The 20,108-nt window shown below is 37.5% G+C and overlaps 1 protein-coding gene across 1 annotated transcript in view; it reads left to right on the forward strand.

Annotated features, from left to right (window-relative positions):
* Positions 1–20,108, forward strand: part of MTHFD2L (methylenetetrahydrofolate dehydrogenase (NADP+ dependent) 2 like) — a 138,136-nt gene that overhangs the window by 13,682 nt on the left and 104,346 nt on the right. Inside the window, exons 2-3 of the mRNA XM_077750332.1 lie at positions 1,534–1,718; positions 2,736–2,858. Coding sequence (XP_077606458.1) covers positions 1,534–1,718; positions 2,736–2,858 — 308 coding nt within the window. The remainder of the gene's footprint in view (positions 1–1,533; positions 1,719–2,735; positions 2,859–20,108) is intronic.

The following is a 20,108-nucleotide window of genomic DNA, read 5'->3' on the forward strand; positions in this document are numbered from 1 at the left end:
GATACATAGACAAGTCAAAATCAAAAGTTGAGTTTACTTACAGTTATAAAATGTAGTTGGAATTGTATTCTCTAATCTGTTTATTTGCTCAATTAATTACTTACCCATGGTGATGATTATTTTTAAAATATACTTTTGTATTGGACTGAGGGAGTGGTTTTCGAACATGGTCGTGGACAAGAATACCTGCAGGAACTTGTTAGACATGCAGATTTCCAGGCTATTTTGAATCATGAGTGAGGGAATCTGCAGGTTGAGCAAGCTTCCCAGGCAACTTTGGTGTATGTATCCACAGATCACATTTCACCATCGCTTGATAGTAGAACAGTGTTCATGTCAAAATTGTGTGAACCTGAATAGACACTCTGGACCCCTGGTGCCAGATTGAAATGGAGTATTTTTGATTTGGTTCATTCTCTCTCTCTCTCTCTCTCTGTGTGTGTGTATATCCTCTTTAAAAATTTTTTTTAAATGTTTTATTTATTTCTGAGAGAGACAGCGTGAGCAGGGGAGGGTCAGAGAGAGAGGGAGTCACAGACTGAAACAGGCTCCAGGGTCTGAGCTGGCAGTCAGCACAGAGCCTGATGCAAGGCTCGAACCCATGAACCGTGTGATCATGACCTGAGCCGAAGTCAGACGCTTAACCAACTGAGCCACCCAGGCATCCCTATGTATGTCCATTTAGAAAGGACAGTTGACTTATTTGAAAGGGGCAGCAAACTCATGGTTTGTTNTATATCCTCTTTAAAAAAATTTTTTAAATGTTTTATTTATTTCTGAGAGAGACAGCGTGAGCAGGGGAGGGTCAGAGAGAGAGGGAGTCACAGACTGAAACAGGCTCCAGGGTCTGAGCTGGCAGTCAGCACAGAGCCTGATGCAAGGCTCGAACCCATGAACCGTGTGATCATGACCTGAGCCGAAGTCAGACGCTTAACCAACTGAGCCACCCAGGCATCCCTATGTATGTCCATTTAGAAAGGACAGTTGACTTATTTGAAAGGGGCAGCAAACTCATGGTTTGTTTGTGTTGGTTGATATTCATGATGCCTGTTCTTGTTAGAAAATAAAAAGTGTACAGGTACTAGAAAGAATTCAGGTGCTGTAAGGTTTCCTTTTCTCTTTTTTCTCTTCTGCTTCTTCCCTCTCCTTTTCCTTTCTTCACGATATTGATTGACCTGCATTTGGGATTTTGTGTAATAATCATGTGCTACATACAGATCTGCTTCTGTTGGGCGTTTCAATAGTGAAAGGACAGGGGCAGCGGGAAGAAAGAACCCATCTTATACTTTATCAAATACCTTAAAAAAACACACAGTAAGAGTAACATTAATTCACCACTTTGAAGTTTGAGATCATGGAGAGCAAGAAAGCCTTTTCAATATGTGTATTTTTTTATGCTTTTCTGGGGGTTGATTTAAGGTTGCTCACTTGGAGAATCATAGATGTGTTGTTCCATCTTGTAACTTGAGATTATGTGGTTGAATGTTCCTTATTGTCTTTTTAGTGCTGTATTCATTCTTTTGTTTTCCACAGACATGATGCCATTATTATCTCTGGAACTGAAATGGCCGAGCAAATCCAGAAAGAAATACACAGAGGTGTGGAATCGTGGATTTCCCTTGGGAACAGAAGACCCCACCTCAGTATCATTTTGGTGGGTGATAACCCAGCAAGCCATACGTACGTCAGGAAGAAGATCAGAGCCGCGTCTGCTGTAGGTGGGGATGAGCTTTAGTTGTTCTTGTTACTAAATCGTGTCTTCTTGTTTTACTTCAAAGAGCAATCATTATCAATGATAATTGTCAAATAAGTGCTATTTGAATAATATGTATTATTATTACCATTATTATTAGAGATGAGTTACCAAAGTTTACATTCATTTCTTAATCTTTTTCTCCAGCTTTCTTATTGAATTAATTCAGTGTGATTTCAGATCCTATGGTGATATGTCAGAGGAACATTGCGCATTTAAAGAGCCCATTCTTTAAGAGTGCCTGGGTGGCTCAGTCAGTTGAGCATCCAGCTTTGGCTCAGGTTATGATCTCACAGTTTGTGAGTTCGAGCTCTGTGTTGGGCTCCGTGCTGTCAGCCTGTCGGCACAGAGCCCATTCCAGATCCTCTGTCCCCTTGTCTCTGCCCTTCCTCACTGAGCTCTCTCAAAATGAAATAAATATTAAAGGGCCCATTTTCAGGTACAGCATAGGGAATGTAACCAGTGGTATTGTAATGGCATTGTATGCTGACAGGTGGTAGCTACCCTTGTGATGAGCCTAGCTAGAAAAATGAACACACTTGTCGAATCACTGTGTTGTATACCTGAAACTAATGTAACATTGTGTGTCCACTGTATTTCAGTTTTTTAAAAGCCTGTTTTTATTATATTTGCTTTAATCAGATAATAAATGTGGCCAGTTTAGCCTGCTGAACTTAGCCTAATAATGGTGACAAGTGGTATTAGTATATTTACTAGATTCATATCTCTTAATGGTAGCTTATCACAAATAAATGCAATAGGATACTGGGCCAAAAGTGCATGTGAATCATGAGAAAACATCTGTACTCATTGAGAAATCCCTTTTAATGGTGGTTTGAACATCATTTTTTAGGAGGGCCTTTCCTTCCAATGGGACAGAAGCAGAGAAATTATGTTGCACACTGTGTAAAACACCATTATTGAAAACCACATCTCTGCTGGTCAAATGTGTTCTGTTTTTCTGTGTTTGTTTTTCCTCCAGGTATCTGTAGTGAGATCATTCTAAAACCGAAGGATGTTTCTCAGGAAGAACTTTTGGATATAACTGATCAATTGAATATGGACCCGCGAGTCAGTGGTATATTGGTTCAGTTACCACTGCCAGGTACATAAGGCTCTCATATATGTCTGCTTTGGTGAGGAGAAAGGGCATCTTTCAGCATTCTATCACAATACCACAGGTAGTTTAGAAAATCTGTCCACAGGGGTGTCTGGGTGATTCAGTCAGTTAGGCGTCCGACCTCGGCTCAGGTCATGATCTCACGGTTCGTGGGTTCGAGCCCCGCATTGGGCCCTGTGCTGACTGCCAGCTCAGAGCCTGGAGCCTGCTTCAGATTCTGTGTCTTCCCCTCTCTCTTACCCTCCCCTGCTCATGCTGTCTCTGTCTGTCTCTCAAAAATAAATAAAACTTTTTTAAAAAATTAAAAAAAATATATGTTCATGAGGGGACCAGCTCTTACACTAGCAGCTAATTGTTAACAAAGCCTGGATGACTGATGCTCGCAATGACTTGTAAAGGAAAAATTTACACGTAGTCCCCTTGGTACAATAGCGCAGGACCATGGAAATGACTGTGTGCACTGAAACAGGGCAAAGCAACCTTAAAAAAATCAAGGGGGGAAATAACAGTCGTTCTCTGACCTTTAAAACGTTCTTCCAAAACATGAAACACTCTCTCACTGTGGTTCATAAACTTATAGGGAAATGGGTAAAAAAGAGTGACACCAATATTTTTTCAGCACACTATAATTTACAATGTTAGAAACATCAAGAATTAAAGTATTATTTCTTTGCAAAAAAAACTTGTTCAGAGGAGTTTGAACAGTAGCTTGCCTTCTCCTCCTGTAACTTACAATACGGAGCAAGCATCTTTCCTACACCTTGGTGAATTCACCCACATATGCCTCTCTGAGTTTGGATGAGCTTCCATTCCGTTCTTCGTAATCATTTGCCAAGCAGTCTTCTTATGGTTTGTAGTTTTATCACAGTTCTGAAATCTCTCCGAGAGTTTCTTTTATGCGATGGTTTATGCTGGTGCCACTTCCTCTGGGAAGTTGTCTTCCTTTTTGTCACAGGAATCTTCCTCATGTACGGGAAAACAGTCCGCCTTCATTAAGCTCCCACGGCTGCAAATCCACATCGCTCCAAAGGGCCCAGAGTCGACATTCCAGGGTCACCTAGTTCTTGCACGACCCATTTCCATTCTCTCAGAACCCTCCTGAAGGGACTTAATCATAGCTCTTCCCTTCATGGTGGCATGGGTTTCTGCTGTCTTTGCTCTGCTGTTGCCATTTTCAGACCTTCTAATTCACATCTCATTTCGCTTCCGGCATCACCATACTTTATTTTATTTTACATTTTTGCTGCCCTGTCACCCTTCCAGGTTAATTCCTTCTGTTGGTTCTCTACTTTTGTGAAATGTCGTGTGAGTGGGTCACCGGGAGACAAGGAGGAAATATGATTTGCTGTTGATGTTTGACCCAAGTGACAAATGTGCAGTGATCAATCATCAACGGACTTTTAAAGAAGTGACAGACATGGTGCTCACTGATCATGATGTTCGTCTTCATTTACATGGTGATTTGTGGACCAGAGGGCCAGCAGCCCGTACATAATTACTCATAGTTAATTTACCACGATAGCTGAAATTTGAACTGTGTTTTTTGATGATTGGTGCTATTTAACTGAATTGCGGCTCTGAAATTCATGTGTATTTCAACTGAGCGAAGTGAGAATGGCCCTATAGTATAGGTTACAGTATTAAAAAAATTTTTTTAACACTTTTATTTATTTTTGAGAGGCAGAGAAAGACAGAGTGTGAGTGGAGGAGAGGCAGAGAGAGAGGGAGAGACAGAATCTGAAGCAGGCTCCAGGCTCTGAGCTGTCAGCACAGAGCCTGACGCAGGGCTCAAACCCATGAACCATGAGATCATGATCTGGGCCAATGTCAGGTACTGAGACACTGACTGAGCCACTCGGGTACCCCTAGTTTTGAGTTCTATAAATTTTGACTTGCAGAAAGTAAAAGCTGAATGGTGCTATTGCATGAGATCCTTGTATGGTATCGATTATACTTTATCTAACCACATAACTTAATGACTTTGTATGTAACTTGCGTGCTGTTTAAATTTTACCAAAAATTCACATTTCTAATTCTCTTAGTGATTTATTAACGTTGGAAATCTTTCCAAAAAAATTGGCAGTGGGTTCAAACCCAATTGTTTGGCTCATATTAAAAAACAGTCTTCTTTGTACCATATTTGCCAAGCACTCTTCTTGTAGTTTTTAAAAAATTTCTCCCACCTGTAGCTGTACTAAATTCAAATAATTATTAAAAAACACATCACAAATTTCCAAATTTCCAAATCTAAAACTTTGGAGTTACTTTGTTTTAAAAATTAAATGCAGGACGCCTGGGTGTCCCAGGCAGTTGAGCATCCGACTTCGGCTCGGGTCATGAAACCACGGTTCAGGGTTCAAGCCCCATGTCGGGCTCTGTGCTATTAGTGCGGAGCCGGCTTGGGATTCTCTGTCCCTCTATCTTTTTCACAAGACTTCTGCACTCATGAGCTTTCTCTCTCTCTCTCTCTCTTTCAAAAATAAACAAATTAAAAAATTAAATTCATATCTGTAGAAATTTTACCCATTTGGGGCAACCTTTCTCCCTTGGTGAATTTATTAGAAAATTGTCACTAGATGGCACTGTTGATCTGCCTGTGCTAAAATAAATTGGATTGAGTCCTATGTTCTTCCCAGAGAGTGAGAAGCATAGAGCCAAAGGGACTGTGGTAATAACAAATATCTGGATGCTCTAAGAAAGAACAATTCTCTATCTTGCTGAAAAACCAATAATATACAAAATAATAATGGCTAAAATTTATTACATTAAGCATTTATTTATTATGTCCCAGGCACTTTACATTTATTATTTCGTTGAATCCTCATACTAATCCTGGGTAGTTAGAGCTCTTATCATATACATTTTACCGGTGAAAGATTTGAGGCACAGATCGCATAAGTAACTTCCCAAGGTCACCGGGCCAATAAGTAATTCAGCTGGGGTGGAAGGAAGACTGGTTCCCCATGCCATTGCTTTTAACCATTGTCCTACCCCTCACTCGCATATTGGTGTTAGCTAGTGAGTAATGTATCATACTATGCGGCAAGTATTCCTTTATAAGGATAATTTTATCTCATCTTCAAAGCAGCCTTATGAGTAGGAGTTATCTTCTTTATTTTACATAGGAGAAGACTCGTCTATATTACTTAACCTACATTATACTGGGACATACGGTTTGATGATTAATAGAAAAAATTGGTTCAAGTAGGAAATTATAGAACAATGCATATTTACCTTAAATATTGTATTATAACATAAATCATTTAAATATTCATTCATCAGTCTTTTGATGTGGGTCCACAGATCTTTGGGACTTACTGGTTGGAATTTTGAATCATCTTCTGGTATTAATAATACCTGTGAATCATTGCCTCTTATTTTTAGTTTGAGAGTGAAACTATCTCAGTGAAAATTCTTATTGATTTTTAAGATATCTCCCACGGTGTCTGGGTGGCTCAGTTGGTTAAGTGCTTGACTCTTGATTTTGGCTCAGGTCATTTGTGGGATTGAGCCCCACATCAGGCTCTGCGCTGACAGAGTGGAGCCTGCTTGGCATTCTCTTTCCCTCTCTGTGCCCACCATCCCTCTCCCCAACCCTATGTGCATGCATGCATTCTCTCTCAAAATAAGTAAATAAATGTTAAAAAAAATCTCCCAATCTTCATGATTATCCTATTTATATCTAAATCCTTACTAATTCATTTTAGTTCTCAAGAGCCTTTCCAGAACATTCAATTTAGTTTTTATAGAAATAACAACTGTTTTCTTCTCACATTCTGTTGTCATTTGTTTATACTGTTTTAATTAAATTACATGATTTACTGTGAAAGAACTAGCAAAACCAGATTGGGAAATATACACAATTGTCTCTTGATTATCATGAAAGTCAACAGGTAGGGCCAGGCATGGTTTTTTAAACTACTTTCTGATTTGTTCCACGAGCCCTGGGCATCAGCTCCCATGTTTTACAGAAGAAATGGAACCCTTTTAGTCATTTTGGTAGGTTGGCTATGTGGAGGTAGGTTGAGATAGCCTCTCCTGTCCAGGTCTTAATAACATTGTTAAAATGAATCAGTGAAACAATGAGCAAATGAAAAAAAATGAAGTGATTCAAGTTGATCACACCTTGCATGTTCTATCCTTGGTTACTAATTTGGATTCCAAACTTTTTCATGATTAGAAATTAAAGATTATTTTTCACAACTAAGGCAATATCTTGAGTAAAAGAAATTCTGAATTAGAATTGTAATTCTGATGTCACAGGACAAGTTTGCATGGGATTAAGCAGACTGTACAGATAGTTTCCATGCCTCTCATTTGGATAAAAGCTAAAGAAATGAGATAGAAGTCTTCCCTACTGAATGGTAGTAAGTTTGTTTCAAGCTAAGCCTCTGTTTATGTTCAGAAGCTCTGCAGCTTTGGTCAGGATTGGAAGTGTTCAGGATATAACCGTGTGTCCCCAGTCACACAGCCTGGCTGTTTTTCCTGTAGTTGATCCTCAAACTACAGAGAAATAAAACCAACCACATACAGTGCTTTAATACTCCCATCCTGACTATGCTCAGAGTCTATTGGTATCAATAAGTGGTCATTTTGTCAAGCCAGAAAGATGTCTGCTACTCATGTTCTATGTATTTTTTTTCCTAGTCATGTATTATTTGTTCGTAGCTTTTCTTGAGTTCTATCTATTAAAGTGATACTATATTAAAAGTTACGTCATTTGTAGACATATGTAGCAGTCATAGGTAGTAGCATACCGTGTTTAAAAAGGTGGAATAATGATCTTTAAAAATTTAGAAGCGTTTTTTTCTTACTAAAACAAGGAAAGAGAAATTATATCTAAAAGCTTAAAGCACACTGGAAATTTGCTATAAATACTTGTTGTAGTATGGGATTTGATACAGGCTAAGCTTGGTTTAAATGAACAGCGATTATATGAACTGTATGAAAGCATTCAGATGTAAGCCTATAAAGTGGCAATCACTTAATTAAATTTTAATGTGGTATTTTACAACTATTGCTTTATGACAACTATTACTAGTAGCAGTGATTGCAAATATTTACTGTTGCCAGGCACCATTCTAAAGTGCTTTATATATGGTAACTCGTTTAACACAACAACTCCTACCAGTAGGTGCTATGGCTTTCAATCTGTGGTTTGTAGTTAAGGATAGTAACAACTGAGTAACTTACGTGATCGGGGAAGTAGTAAGCAGCAGAACGATGCTGGCAGCAACAATGGTAGTATCCTTTCATCTGTCATCGCTGGCCTACAATGGAGATTTCAAGGCACATACCAAGAGAGATGTTTGCTCACCTCATGTTTTCTTGCTTTCTAAAGTCTCCTTTTCATTTATTTCTAAATCGAAATTATGAGGTTGAAGGGGAAGACTTATTCCATATTACCTATCTTTTTCTAAAATAATTTTTCAGCTATTGAATGTGACATCTTTGAATATCAACATCTTCCAGGTTATGTAAGGGGATTAAAATGAGAAATTGGAATAAAATATTGGAATAAAGGATTGAATCTGGAGGGAGTGAGTAAGAAGAGTTAAAGTCTGCTGTGTAGATGTAACAAAGATAAACTTTTCTAAAAATTAGTAGGCATAAAAAAGGGGAGATTGACCTAATTAGTTATATGTATTTCCTAAATCTTAATTCTTCACTTGGAGAAAAAAAGACTTTGCCATAATTGCTTTTTTTAAAGAGATTATGCAATGTATGCATGCAGAATACTTAATCTTGTATTTTTAATGTTCTTGACCAGAGTGGGAAATTTTCATCACCTTAGACTTCTTCATGTTTGTAGAACCATTTGTTCTGCTTATTTCTAAACAATTTCCAAATTTTGACTTGACCTTTGTTATAACATTTTCACTCTTTCTCTAGGGAGAAAGCCCACTTCTGTTTGAGTGTTCAGAACACTTCTGCATAGAATATTTTGTTAATTTGTCAGTAATATATTTCCTCCACTAGTCAGCTGCCTCCACCAAAGTAGGGAGAATTGCACTCAGCATTTTATTCTGAAATCCACTCTGTATCATGGTAGACTTTCAGTGAATGTTACTGCTGGAATGAATGAATCCTGTAGTTTTTTTTAGCAATTGCTTTTTTTCTTTTAATTCAAGTCTCATCCTTCTGCACATTTTCTAAGAGAGTACTGTGTAAGTTCTGTCACTGTTCAAGATTTGAAGAGGATCTTCTATCCCTGTATCCCTGAAAGCTTCCTATAACTATAGTATTTATTATACAGAAGACATGTCAGGATAATGCACATTTTACTAATTGAATGTGGCTTCAGCTTCTGATCTAGTAACTATATTGATTATCTTTCCCACATACCAGAGCTGACTTCTTTCCATCTGTCAGGTCTTAGCTTAAATGCCACACTGCCTCAGAGAACCCTTCCCAACCCACACCCTCTGAAATTATTTTATTTCTGTTATTCTGTATTTCAAGACTGCCTTTCTCTGTGACAGAAAAAGTTCTCCAATATCTACATGCTTCCTTACATTTCCCAGCTTCTCAGAGCCGTTAGGTTGGGGCCTTGTGACTACTTTCAACTGGACTGTGAGGGGAAGTGACTGTTGTGAGCCATTTTTTGACTGAAGCGATTAAAAGCTTTTGTGCTACACTGCCACTCCTTTTTTTTAATTGTAGGTATTATGAAAGTTAGATGTTACAGATGATTTTAAATTATAAGAAGGAAGGAAGTGTGATTCTCTCTTTTTAAGTTTATTTATTTATTTGAGAGAGACAGAGATAGTGCAAGTAGGAGAGGGGCAGAGAGATAGGAAGAGAGAGAGAATCCTAAGGAAGTTTTGTGCTGTCAGCACAGATTCTGACTTGTGATGACTTGAGCTGAAACCAAGAGTCAGATGCTTAACTGCCTGAACCACCCTGGCACCCCCAGGAAGTGGGATTCTTAGGGAGTTTTACATGAATAAGAATTAAATTTCCTTTCATAAGTGACTCAGATTTCAGAATAAGACACACACGTACATATGCACAGATTTGATGACATTGATAAACCTACAGATCTAAAAAGCTCAACAAACTGTAAGCCTACGCAATAGGAAGAAAACTATACCAAAGAACACCATCATCAAATTGTTCAAAACCAGTGTGATAGAAAAAGTATTAAAAGTAGCAAGAGGGAGAAAAATCATGTTACATATAGAGGAACACAAAGAAGGAAGCCGATCTCTTGCTAGAAACAATGTAAGCATGAATACAAGGGAATAGCTTGATCTTTAAAGTATTAAAAGAAAACCTATCAATCATCAATTCTATACTCAGTGACAATATCTTTTAAAACAAAGGCAAGACAAAAGTATTTTTTTCAGAAGTTTAGGGAGGGGAGAACCCAGAAAGAGCTGAAAACAATCACCAGCAGACCCATACTACCAAAAAATGTTGAAGGAAGTCCTTCAGACAGTAGGAAATGACACCAGATGAAAATACATATCTATCCAAAGGAATAAGGAACACTGGAAATGGGAGCTACATGAGTAAATATAGATGATATTTTTCTTATCATTCAAATCATCTTAGAATATAATTGATGTTTAACTAAAAATAAAAACCATATAATGTGTGATTTGTAACATATAAAAGTAGAATCTACAACAGTAACACAAACATTAGGAGAGAGGAAACGGTAGGATTTTAATGTTAGATTCTTATATTGCATGGAAAGTGATATATCACCTGAGGGTAGGTTGAGATAAATTCAAGGTATATACTACAGAACCAGAAGCAACCACTAAAAACATAATAAAGAGTTATAGCTAATAAAACAATTGAGATAAAACGGAATCACTAATATTATTCAATTATTCTAAAGTAAGGAAGAATAAAGGGCAAAGACAACAATGAAAACACATAGCAAGATGGTAAGTTTAATGACCTAATGTAAATAACCCGATAAAATGTCAGATGTTGTCAGATTGGATAAAGGCAAGAGGCAGCCGTATGCTGCATACAGAAAACACACTTCAAGTATAAAGACACAAAGAAGTTATAAGCAAAACAATGGAAAAGATATGCCATGCTAACACTAATTAAAACAAAGTTGGAATGATTATGTTAACATCAGGCAAAGTATATTTCAGAACAGTGAATATTACCAAGGATAAAGAAGGTCATCCCACAGTAATAGAAGGGTGTGTTTATCACAAAGAAATAGCAGTCTTTGGGGTGCCTGGGTGGCTCAGTCAGTTAAATGGCCGACTCTTGATTTCAGTTCAGGTGGTTATCTTATGGTTCTTGGGATCGCACTTCATGTCGGACTCTGTGCTGACAGTGGGGAACTGCTTGGGATTCTCTCTCTCCCTCTCTTTCTGCCCTTCCCCTGCTCATGCTTACTCACTCTTTCTCTCTCTCTCTCTCTGTCTCAAAATAAACTTAGATAAAAGAAATGTCTTAAGCACTTATATACCTAAAAAGAAAGCTTCTTAAAAACTAACAGAATTATAAGAAAAATAGAAAATCCAAAATTATCATCATAGATTTTAGTACCTCTCTGTCAATTGAAAGAAAAAATAGATAGGAAATCAGGAAGGACAGAGATGTGAAGTACAGCATCATCCAGTTTGACCTAATTGACATTTGTAGAACACTATCCCAGCAAACAACAGAATACACATTTTTTTCAAGTTTAGTAGAACATTTACCAAAAAATAGCATATTCTAGATCATAAAACAAATCTCAAATATAAAGGATTCTTGTTGCCTAAAGTGTTTTCCCTGATTACAATGGAATTAAATTAAAAATCACTAACAGAAAAATATCTGGAAAATTCCCAAATATTTAGAAACTAAATAACATACTTTCAAGTAACCCATGCATCAAATAAGAAAACTGAAGGGAAGTTAGAAAGTATTTTTAACTTTTTATGAAGACAGAGTGCATCAAAATTTATGGAATGGTGCTAAAGCAGTAGTTGGGGGAAGTATATAGCACTAAATACCTATCTTAGAAAAGACGAAAGGTGCCAAATGAATAATCTCAGTTTCCACCTTAACGTACTAGGAAAAAAAACACCAAGTTAAAGAAAAAGGAAGGACAAGAAAGAAAATAGAAAACAAATAATGAGGAAAATGAATGAAACACAAACTAGTTTGATCAAGGTAAAAAAAAAAAGATACAAATTACCAATATCAGGAATGAGAGGTAACATCACTACAGATTCTAAGGCTATTAAAAGGATAAAAGGGAATATTTTGAACAATTTTATGCCAAGTAATGTGACAAGTTTGCTGAAATAGATGACTTTCTTGAAAGTCACATACCACCAAGGCCACATACTACCATTCAAGAAGTAGATAATGTCAAGAATTCTTTTTTTTTTTAATGTTTTAATAATTTCTGAGAGAGAGAGAGGCAGCGTGAGTAAGGGGGGATCAGAGAGAGAGGGAGACAAAAAATCTGAAGCAGGCTCCAGGCTCTGAGCTAGCTGTCAGCACAGAGCCCGACGTGGGGCTCAAACCCATGAATTGTGAGATCATGACCTGAGCCGATGCTTAACCGACTGAGCGGCCCAGGCACCTCGATAATGTGAAGAGTTCTATTAAATGGATTTTATAGTTAAAATTCATTCCACAAATAAAGCTCCATGGTCAGATGGCTTTGCTGGTGAATTCTGCCAAATATTTGAAGAACAAATAATGCTATAAAGGAAGGAATACTCCTGAACTCATTATATGAGGCCACCATTGCCCTGATATTAGAAACCAGGCAAATTTATTACAAAAAAAAGGAAAACCATAGGCCAGTATCTTTCATGAATGTCAAAGTAAAAGATATGAACAAAATCTAACAAAATCCAACAATATAGAAAAGAGATCCTTCATCTTGAAATAAAGGGTTTTATTTGAGGAATGTAACATTGCTTTAACATTAGAAAATTTAAAAATTTATTTAACCATATTAACAAACTAAATATGAAAAATCATATGATCATGTCATTATATGCAGATAAAATATTTGATAAGACCTCTCATTGATTCCTGATAAAAAGCTGTCATCTAACTAATAGTGAAGGGAACATCCTGAAGGTGATAAGGAGCATGTCTGAAAAATTTACAGTCATCAGTTGATTATGAAAAACTGAATGTTTACCTCCTCTGATCAGGAATATGTGAAGGATGTCTACTCCTATCATATCTATGTCTATTTACCATTGTATTGGAGAGTCTAAGCCACACACGAAGCCAAGAGAAAGAAAATAAAAAGCAGATAATATGACTGTCTATGTATAAAATCCAATGGAATCTAGAAAAAAAATTACGAATAGTAATAAGTGATTTTTAGCAAGCAAGGTTGGAGGATACAAGATTAATATGCAAAATGCAATTGTCATTTATTAGCGTCAAAAATCAGGTATTGCGGGGCGCCTGGGTGGCTTAGTCGGTTAAGCGTCCGACTTTCGCTTAGGTCATGATCTCGCGATTCGTGGGTTCGAGCCCCGCGTCGGGCTCTGTGCTGACTGCCAGCTCAGAGCCTGGAGCCTGTTTCAGAGTCTGTATCTCCCTCTCTCTCTGACCCTCCCCTGCTAACGCTGTCTCTCTCTCTCTCCTAGAAATAAATAAAAAATATTATTAAAAAAATCAGGTATTGAAATGAAAAGCAATTAAAACAACATCAAAAAATGAAATCTTTAGGCATAAATTTGACAAAAGATTTCAATACATTGAAAACGACAGAACATTCCTCAAAGAAATTAAATAAAAGCCACATGAGTGGATTAATATACTATGTTCATGTATTGGAAGACTAAATATTGTTAAGATGTAGTTATCTTTATATTGATTTGTAGATTCATGGCAATCCCAATGAAAATCCCGTCCTACTTTGTTGTAGCAGTTGACACACTGATTGTCAAATATGTATGGAAATACAAAATACTTAGAATAGACAAAACATGAAATTAGTCAGAGAAAGACAAATGTCTTATGACTTCACTCATATGTGGAATTTAAGATACAAAACAGATGAACATAAGGAAAGGGAAGCAAAAATAATATAAAAATGGGGAAGGGGACAAAACATAAGAGACCCTGAAATGCAGAGAACAAACAGGGTTGGTGGAGGGGTTGTGGGTGGGGGGATGGGCAAAAGAGCAAAAGGAGGACACTTGTTGGGCTGAGCACTGGGTGTCATATGTAGGGGATGAATCACTGGATTCTACTCTTGAAATCATTCTTGCACTATACGCTAGCTAACTTGGATGTAAATTTAAATAAATAAATAAATAAATAAAAAGAATCGTTGAAACAGCTTTGAAAATGAGTAAAATAGTTGGAAGATTAACACCACCCAATTTGAAGATTAATCAAAAATCTTAAAATCAAAAGGTACAAATTTCCAGTTATAAGGTAAATAAGTCGTGGGGATATAATGTGCAGCATGTAGTAAATTTAATGATACTATATTGCATAGTTTAAAGTTACTTAGAGAGTACATCTTAAACATCTTCATCACTTGGGGCGCCTGGTTGACTCAGTTGGTTAAGTGTCTGACTCTTGATTTCAGCTCAGGCCATGATCTCAAGGTCATGAGATCCAGCCCTCATGACCTTGAGATCCAGACCTGTGTTGGGCTCTGCGCTGGGAGTGGAACCTGCTTAAGATTCTCTTTCTCTCTGTCTCTGCCTTCCTCTCCCCCACTGTCTCTCTCTCTTTCTCTCAAAAAGAAAGTCCTCATCACAAGAAAAAAAAATGTAACTGTATAGTGATGGATGTTGATTAGATTTGTTGTGGGGATCATTTTGCAATGTATACAGATATCAAATCATATTATACACCTGAAACTAATGTGATGTTGTAGGTCCATTATACCTTAATAAAAACAAATTTTTAAAAAAGGCTAATTATAAAACTACAATAACCGAGGCAGTATAGTATTGGAATCATCAGATCAATTGAAGAAATGAAAAGTCCAGACCTGTATCAATATCGGAGTTTTGACAAGGGTGGGAAGAGAAATTAGTGCAGAAAGGATGTGCTTTTGGATGCTAAAAAATTGGACTACTTACAGATATGAAACAAGAACTTGATAAGTTAGACTTTATCAAAATATAAAACTTGGGTTCTGTTAAAGGAATGAAAAGATAGGCCATAGACCAGATGAAAATATTTGCAAAGCAAATATCTGATAATGTATGAATGAATATTCAGAATATATAAAGTGGTCTCTTGGGACACCTGTGTGGCTCAGTTGGTTACGCATCCAACTCTTTTTATTTTAATTACAAAAGTAATGTTTATTTATTTTTGAAGAAGAGACTGAGCGTGGGCAGGGAAGGGTCAGAAAGAGAGGGAAACACAAAATCTGAAACGACTCCAGGCTCTGAGCTGTCAGCACAGAGCCTGATGTGGGACTTGAACTCAAAAGCTGTGATTTCATGACCTGAGCTGAAGTCGGTCACTTAATTGGATGAGCCTCCCAGGCACCCGAAGCATCTCACTCTTGATTTCAGCTCAGGTCATGATCTTACAGTTTGTGAGATTGAGCCCTCCAAGTTGGGCTCTGTGCTGACAGTGGTGGAACCTGCTTGGGTTTCTGTCTCCCTCTTTCTCTGCCCGTCCCCTGCCCCCTATATGCATGTGCAAGCTCTCTCTGTCTCTCTTTCTCTGTCTCTCTCTCACTTTCAAAAATAAACAAACATTAGAAGAGCTCTCCAAAGTCACTGTCAAGAAAATAAAAACAACCCAATTAAACAAAACCCAACTCCTTGCCAGAATAGTATAAGTCCTTTTGTCCTTAAAAGAAGAAGGTGAACAAACTGAAAATCAGTCCTCTTCTTGACCTACCAAAGAACTGAAGTTGTAGGGCAAACCACCATGCCAAAATCTGGAGAGAGGCAAATTCAGAGACTCATAACCAGGATCTACTCACATTGAACAGAAGCTACTGGAGTTATAAACTGATAAGAACTTTTAAATGGCATTTTGATAAGTTTTTGGAGGCAGAAGGTATATTAGCATAAAAAATAAGAAACTCTTGAACCCATAGTCTTGGGTTTGGCTTTCAACAAAAAAAANATCTGATAATGTATGAATGAATATTCAGAATATATAAAGTGGTCTCTTGGGACACCTGTGTGGCTCAGTTGGTTAAGCATCCAACTCTTTTTATTTTAATTACAAAAATAATGTTTATTTATTTTTGAAGGAGAGACTGAGCGTGGGCAGGGAAGGGTCAGAAAGAGAGGGAAACACAAAATCTGAAACGACTCCAGGCTCTGAGCTGTCAGCACAGAGCCTGATGTGGGACTTGAACTCAAAAGCTGTGATTTCATGACCTGAGCTGAAGTCGGTCACTTAATTGGATGAGCCTCCCAGGCACCCGAAGCATCTCACTCTTGATTTCAGCTCAGGTCATGATCTTACAGTTTGTGAGATTGAGCCCTCCAAGTTGGGCTCTGTGCTGACAGTGGTGGAACCTGCTTGGGTTTCTGTCTCCCTCTTTCTCTGCCCGTCCCCTGCCCCCTATATGCATGTGCAAGCTCTCTCTGTCTCTCTTTCTCTGTCTCTCTCTCACTTTCAAAAATAAACAAACATTAGAAGAGCTCTCCAAAGTCACTGTCAAGAAAATAAAAACAACCCAATTAAACAAAACCCAACTCCTTGCCAGAATAGTATAAGTCCTTTTGTCCTTAAAAGAAGAAGGTGAACAAACTGAAAATCAGTCCTCTTCTTGACCTACCAAAGAACTGAAGTTGTAGGGCAAACCACCATGCCAAAATCTGGAGAGAGGCAAATTCAGAGACTCATAACCAGGATCTACTCACATTGAACAGAAGCTACTGGAGTTATAAACTGATAAGAACTTTTAAATGGCATTTTGATAAGTTTTTGGAGGCAGAAGGTATATTAGCATAAAAAATAAGAAACTCTTGAACCCATAGTCTTGGGTTTGGCTTTCAACAAAAAAAATCACAAGGCATGCCAAAAGGCAAATAAAAACAGTCTGAAGAGACAAAACAGGCATCAGAACAAGATTCACGTATGGCACAGATTTCGGAATTACTCGACAGGGAATTTAAAATAACTGTGATTAATATATTAAGGGCTCTAATGGAAAAAGTAGACAACATGCAAGAACAGATGGACAATGAAAGCAGAGAAATGGAAACTCTAAGAAAGAATCACAAAGAAATGCTAGAAATCAAAACTACTCAAATGGAAATAAAGAACGCTTTGATGGCTTCAGGTGTAGACTGGACATACCAGGGAAAGAATCAGTGAACTTGATCATATGTTAGAAGAAACTTCTTAAATTGAAATGCAAAGAAAGAAAAAAGAAGGGGAGAAAAAAAACTCTTCAGAACATCTAAGAACTGTAGGACCTTTTCAAAAGATACATCACACATGCAACTGGACTTCCAAGAGAGGAAAGAAGCAGGGCAGGAGAAATATGGCTGAAACTTTCCAAAATCAACGACAGACACCAAATTGTAGAGAACTTCAAGTAGGATAAATTCCAAAAATGTTCAAAAGATTGGAATAGACCCTTCACCACAGAAGAAATAAGCACATGAGCAGATACTCAACATAAATAGTTATTAGGAAAATTCAAATGAAAATTGTAAGGAGATTCTGTTACACACCTGCTAAAATGGCTGAAATTAGAAAGACTGCTGACCATACCAGATACTGGTGAGGATGTGTTGCTGGTGGGAATGCAAAATGGTTCACTCTGAAAATAGTTTGGCAGTGACTTAAATGTATCTATTATATGGTACAGCCATTCCATATCTACATATTTACCTAAAAGGAGAGGAAGTATATATTAAGATAAAGACTTCTATATGCATGTTCATGGACGCTTTATTTTCTTACAATTCTAGTAGCTGAAAATCTGAGATCAGAGTGCCGGCCAGCATGGTTGGATTTGGTGAGAACTCTCTTCTTGGCTTTCAGACAGCTCCCTTTCCCCCGTTGTTTTCTCACATGCTGAAGAGTAAGAACAAACTGTCTCTGGTATCTCTTTTCATAAGAGCACCAATTCCATTAGGAGGGCCCTATCTTGATGATGACCTCATCTAAACCTTTAGATGACCTCATCTAAACCTAATTATTTCCCAAAGGCCCTGTCTCTAAATACTATTACCATAGGGTTTGGGGCTTCAATGTATAAATTTGGGGCAACACAATTCAGTCCATAGCAAACGGTTACTGGTGGTTGGAGGTGAGGGGACAGGAAAGAGAGGAGGGGAAAGGGGCATGAGGAAACTTTAAGGTAGTGAATGCGTTCATTGATTGTGCTGATGGTTTCATAGGTGTATACATGTCAAAGCTTATCAAATTGTACACTTTAAATATGTGCAATCTGTTATATTCAAATATTCTTAAAGCTGTGTTTAGAAAAACAAATGTATTAGGAATACAAGTAAATGCAATAAAATTGTCAAGGAAAAGAAGTCAAGGGAATGATAAGTCTAGCAAACAGGATGAAGTTTTCATTAGGTGAGAGCTGGAAAAGAGATGGGTTAATGGATGTACTGTGTGCTTAAATATATTATCAAGACCATAACCTTTGTTTTGGGTAGGGGATTTGCATAGGCCTAGGTTATGAAAAATACATTTTTAAAGTTGGACTATGCTTGGATCAATATTGAGATTGTATCCCAAGCCATGAATTATGATGTAACCAACTTGTGCATTTGGGGTTTATTCAAATGGAAATAGGACAGATTGAAAACAATATTTTTTTCAAATCCTTTCTGACACTGAGTGTTTGATGGCAACAAAGACATCTTCACAATAGTATTTTGCCACTTAAAAAATGTTTTTTGTTGTTTCGAGTTGTTATTGAAATTACAGTTAGTTAACGTATAGTGTAATATTAGTTTCAGGAATAGAGATTAGTGGTTCATCACTTACATAAAAAATTTTTCTTACAGGTAACATTTTATCAAAAAACTTATGTGTAAGGTGAACCAAGTGGAAGTGTCCTGCATGTGGAGTATGTTAACCGAATGGTGGCAGCATTGAGCAAGCAGTGATTTTTACAAAGGCTAATGGTTTATACTGGAAGCTGAGTAAATTACTTTGATATGATTTACGTATTAGTAGGATTGGTTGATCCCTGTAGCCATGTATGACTTTTCCTGTTCATTCCCAAGAGAAAACCCTCCAGAGATTACTGATATCTACAGAGTTACCTCTTTTTGAGCAATTGCTATCATAAATAGGTTATATGATGTAACTTGAAGATACTCAGAGTATCTCCAAAATCCAGAATTTCTTGGAACAAGAAGTAACAATAGTTGCTTCTTTTCTTTTTTATCTTTTACTTTTTCCTTTACTGTGATGTCCTCATCTATTTTTGAGTGCACTCAACATTGATAAAGAATTTACCAAAATCAAAAGAGCCTTTGAAACATCTGAATATTCTTTTAACATATCTGCTTATATGATTGCTCTCTGACCCTCTTCACCCATTTACCAGTTCAAACAGCGTTTATCCAATCTGCACATAACTCTGTGCCAGGGACTAGGGGTAAGAGGTAGTTAGGAAACAGTGAGTCTAACTGTCCTTGAGAAGATGGCAGGCAAGGTCCCCAAAACACAACATCTCTTCTTTTCCCTTGTGTGTAAGAGAAGCCCATTAGAATAGACTTGCTTGTTGATCTGAGTGTCTTCCCCTATTCAAGGGCAGTGTAGCATATTTGACAGAAGTCACTATGTCTAGTGCCTAGGAAACCAAGGGCTTAATAAACCAGGGTGTCTTCAATACCACTTGTGAAGAATAAGGCAATGTTTGGATCTCCACGGAGTCTTTAGATCACTCAAGAGAATTATGAAGGGCACAGATAGCAACCTTTGTGTTATATGTAGATTCCCACTCCACCACATTTTTTTTTTCACAGCCTGTGAAGTAAGCCTTCCCAGGAATGTCCTGTGCAGTTTCTGTGGCTAGAGGAGAAAGAGGCTAAGGAAGGGTGGAGGGCCATATCCGCCCCTTTCTGGCCTTGACAACACCTCCTACTCCACCTCCAAGCTCTACTAATTCCCAAATTTGGGGGTGGAGTAGCACAGTGAGATTAGATTCACTTCCCATTCCTTTTTTGTCCCCTCACTCCTCAATGATGAAACAACTCTTAAATGTGTTGGGCAAGTAAGTGGTGATAAGTATTTTCTGTCTCGAAACCTTGATGTAGATCCCAAAGGGTGTAATTTAAATATTACTTATTGGCTTGAGAACAGGAAACACCACTTCTA

This window comes from Crocuta crocuta, unplaced genomic scaffold (assembly GCF_008692635.1).
Source record: "Crocuta crocuta isolate KB4526 unplaced genomic scaffold, BGI_CrCroc_1.0 scaffold1, whole genome shotgun sequence".
NCBI lineage: Eukaryota > Metazoa > Chordata > Mammalia > Carnivora > Hyaenidae > Crocuta > Crocuta crocuta.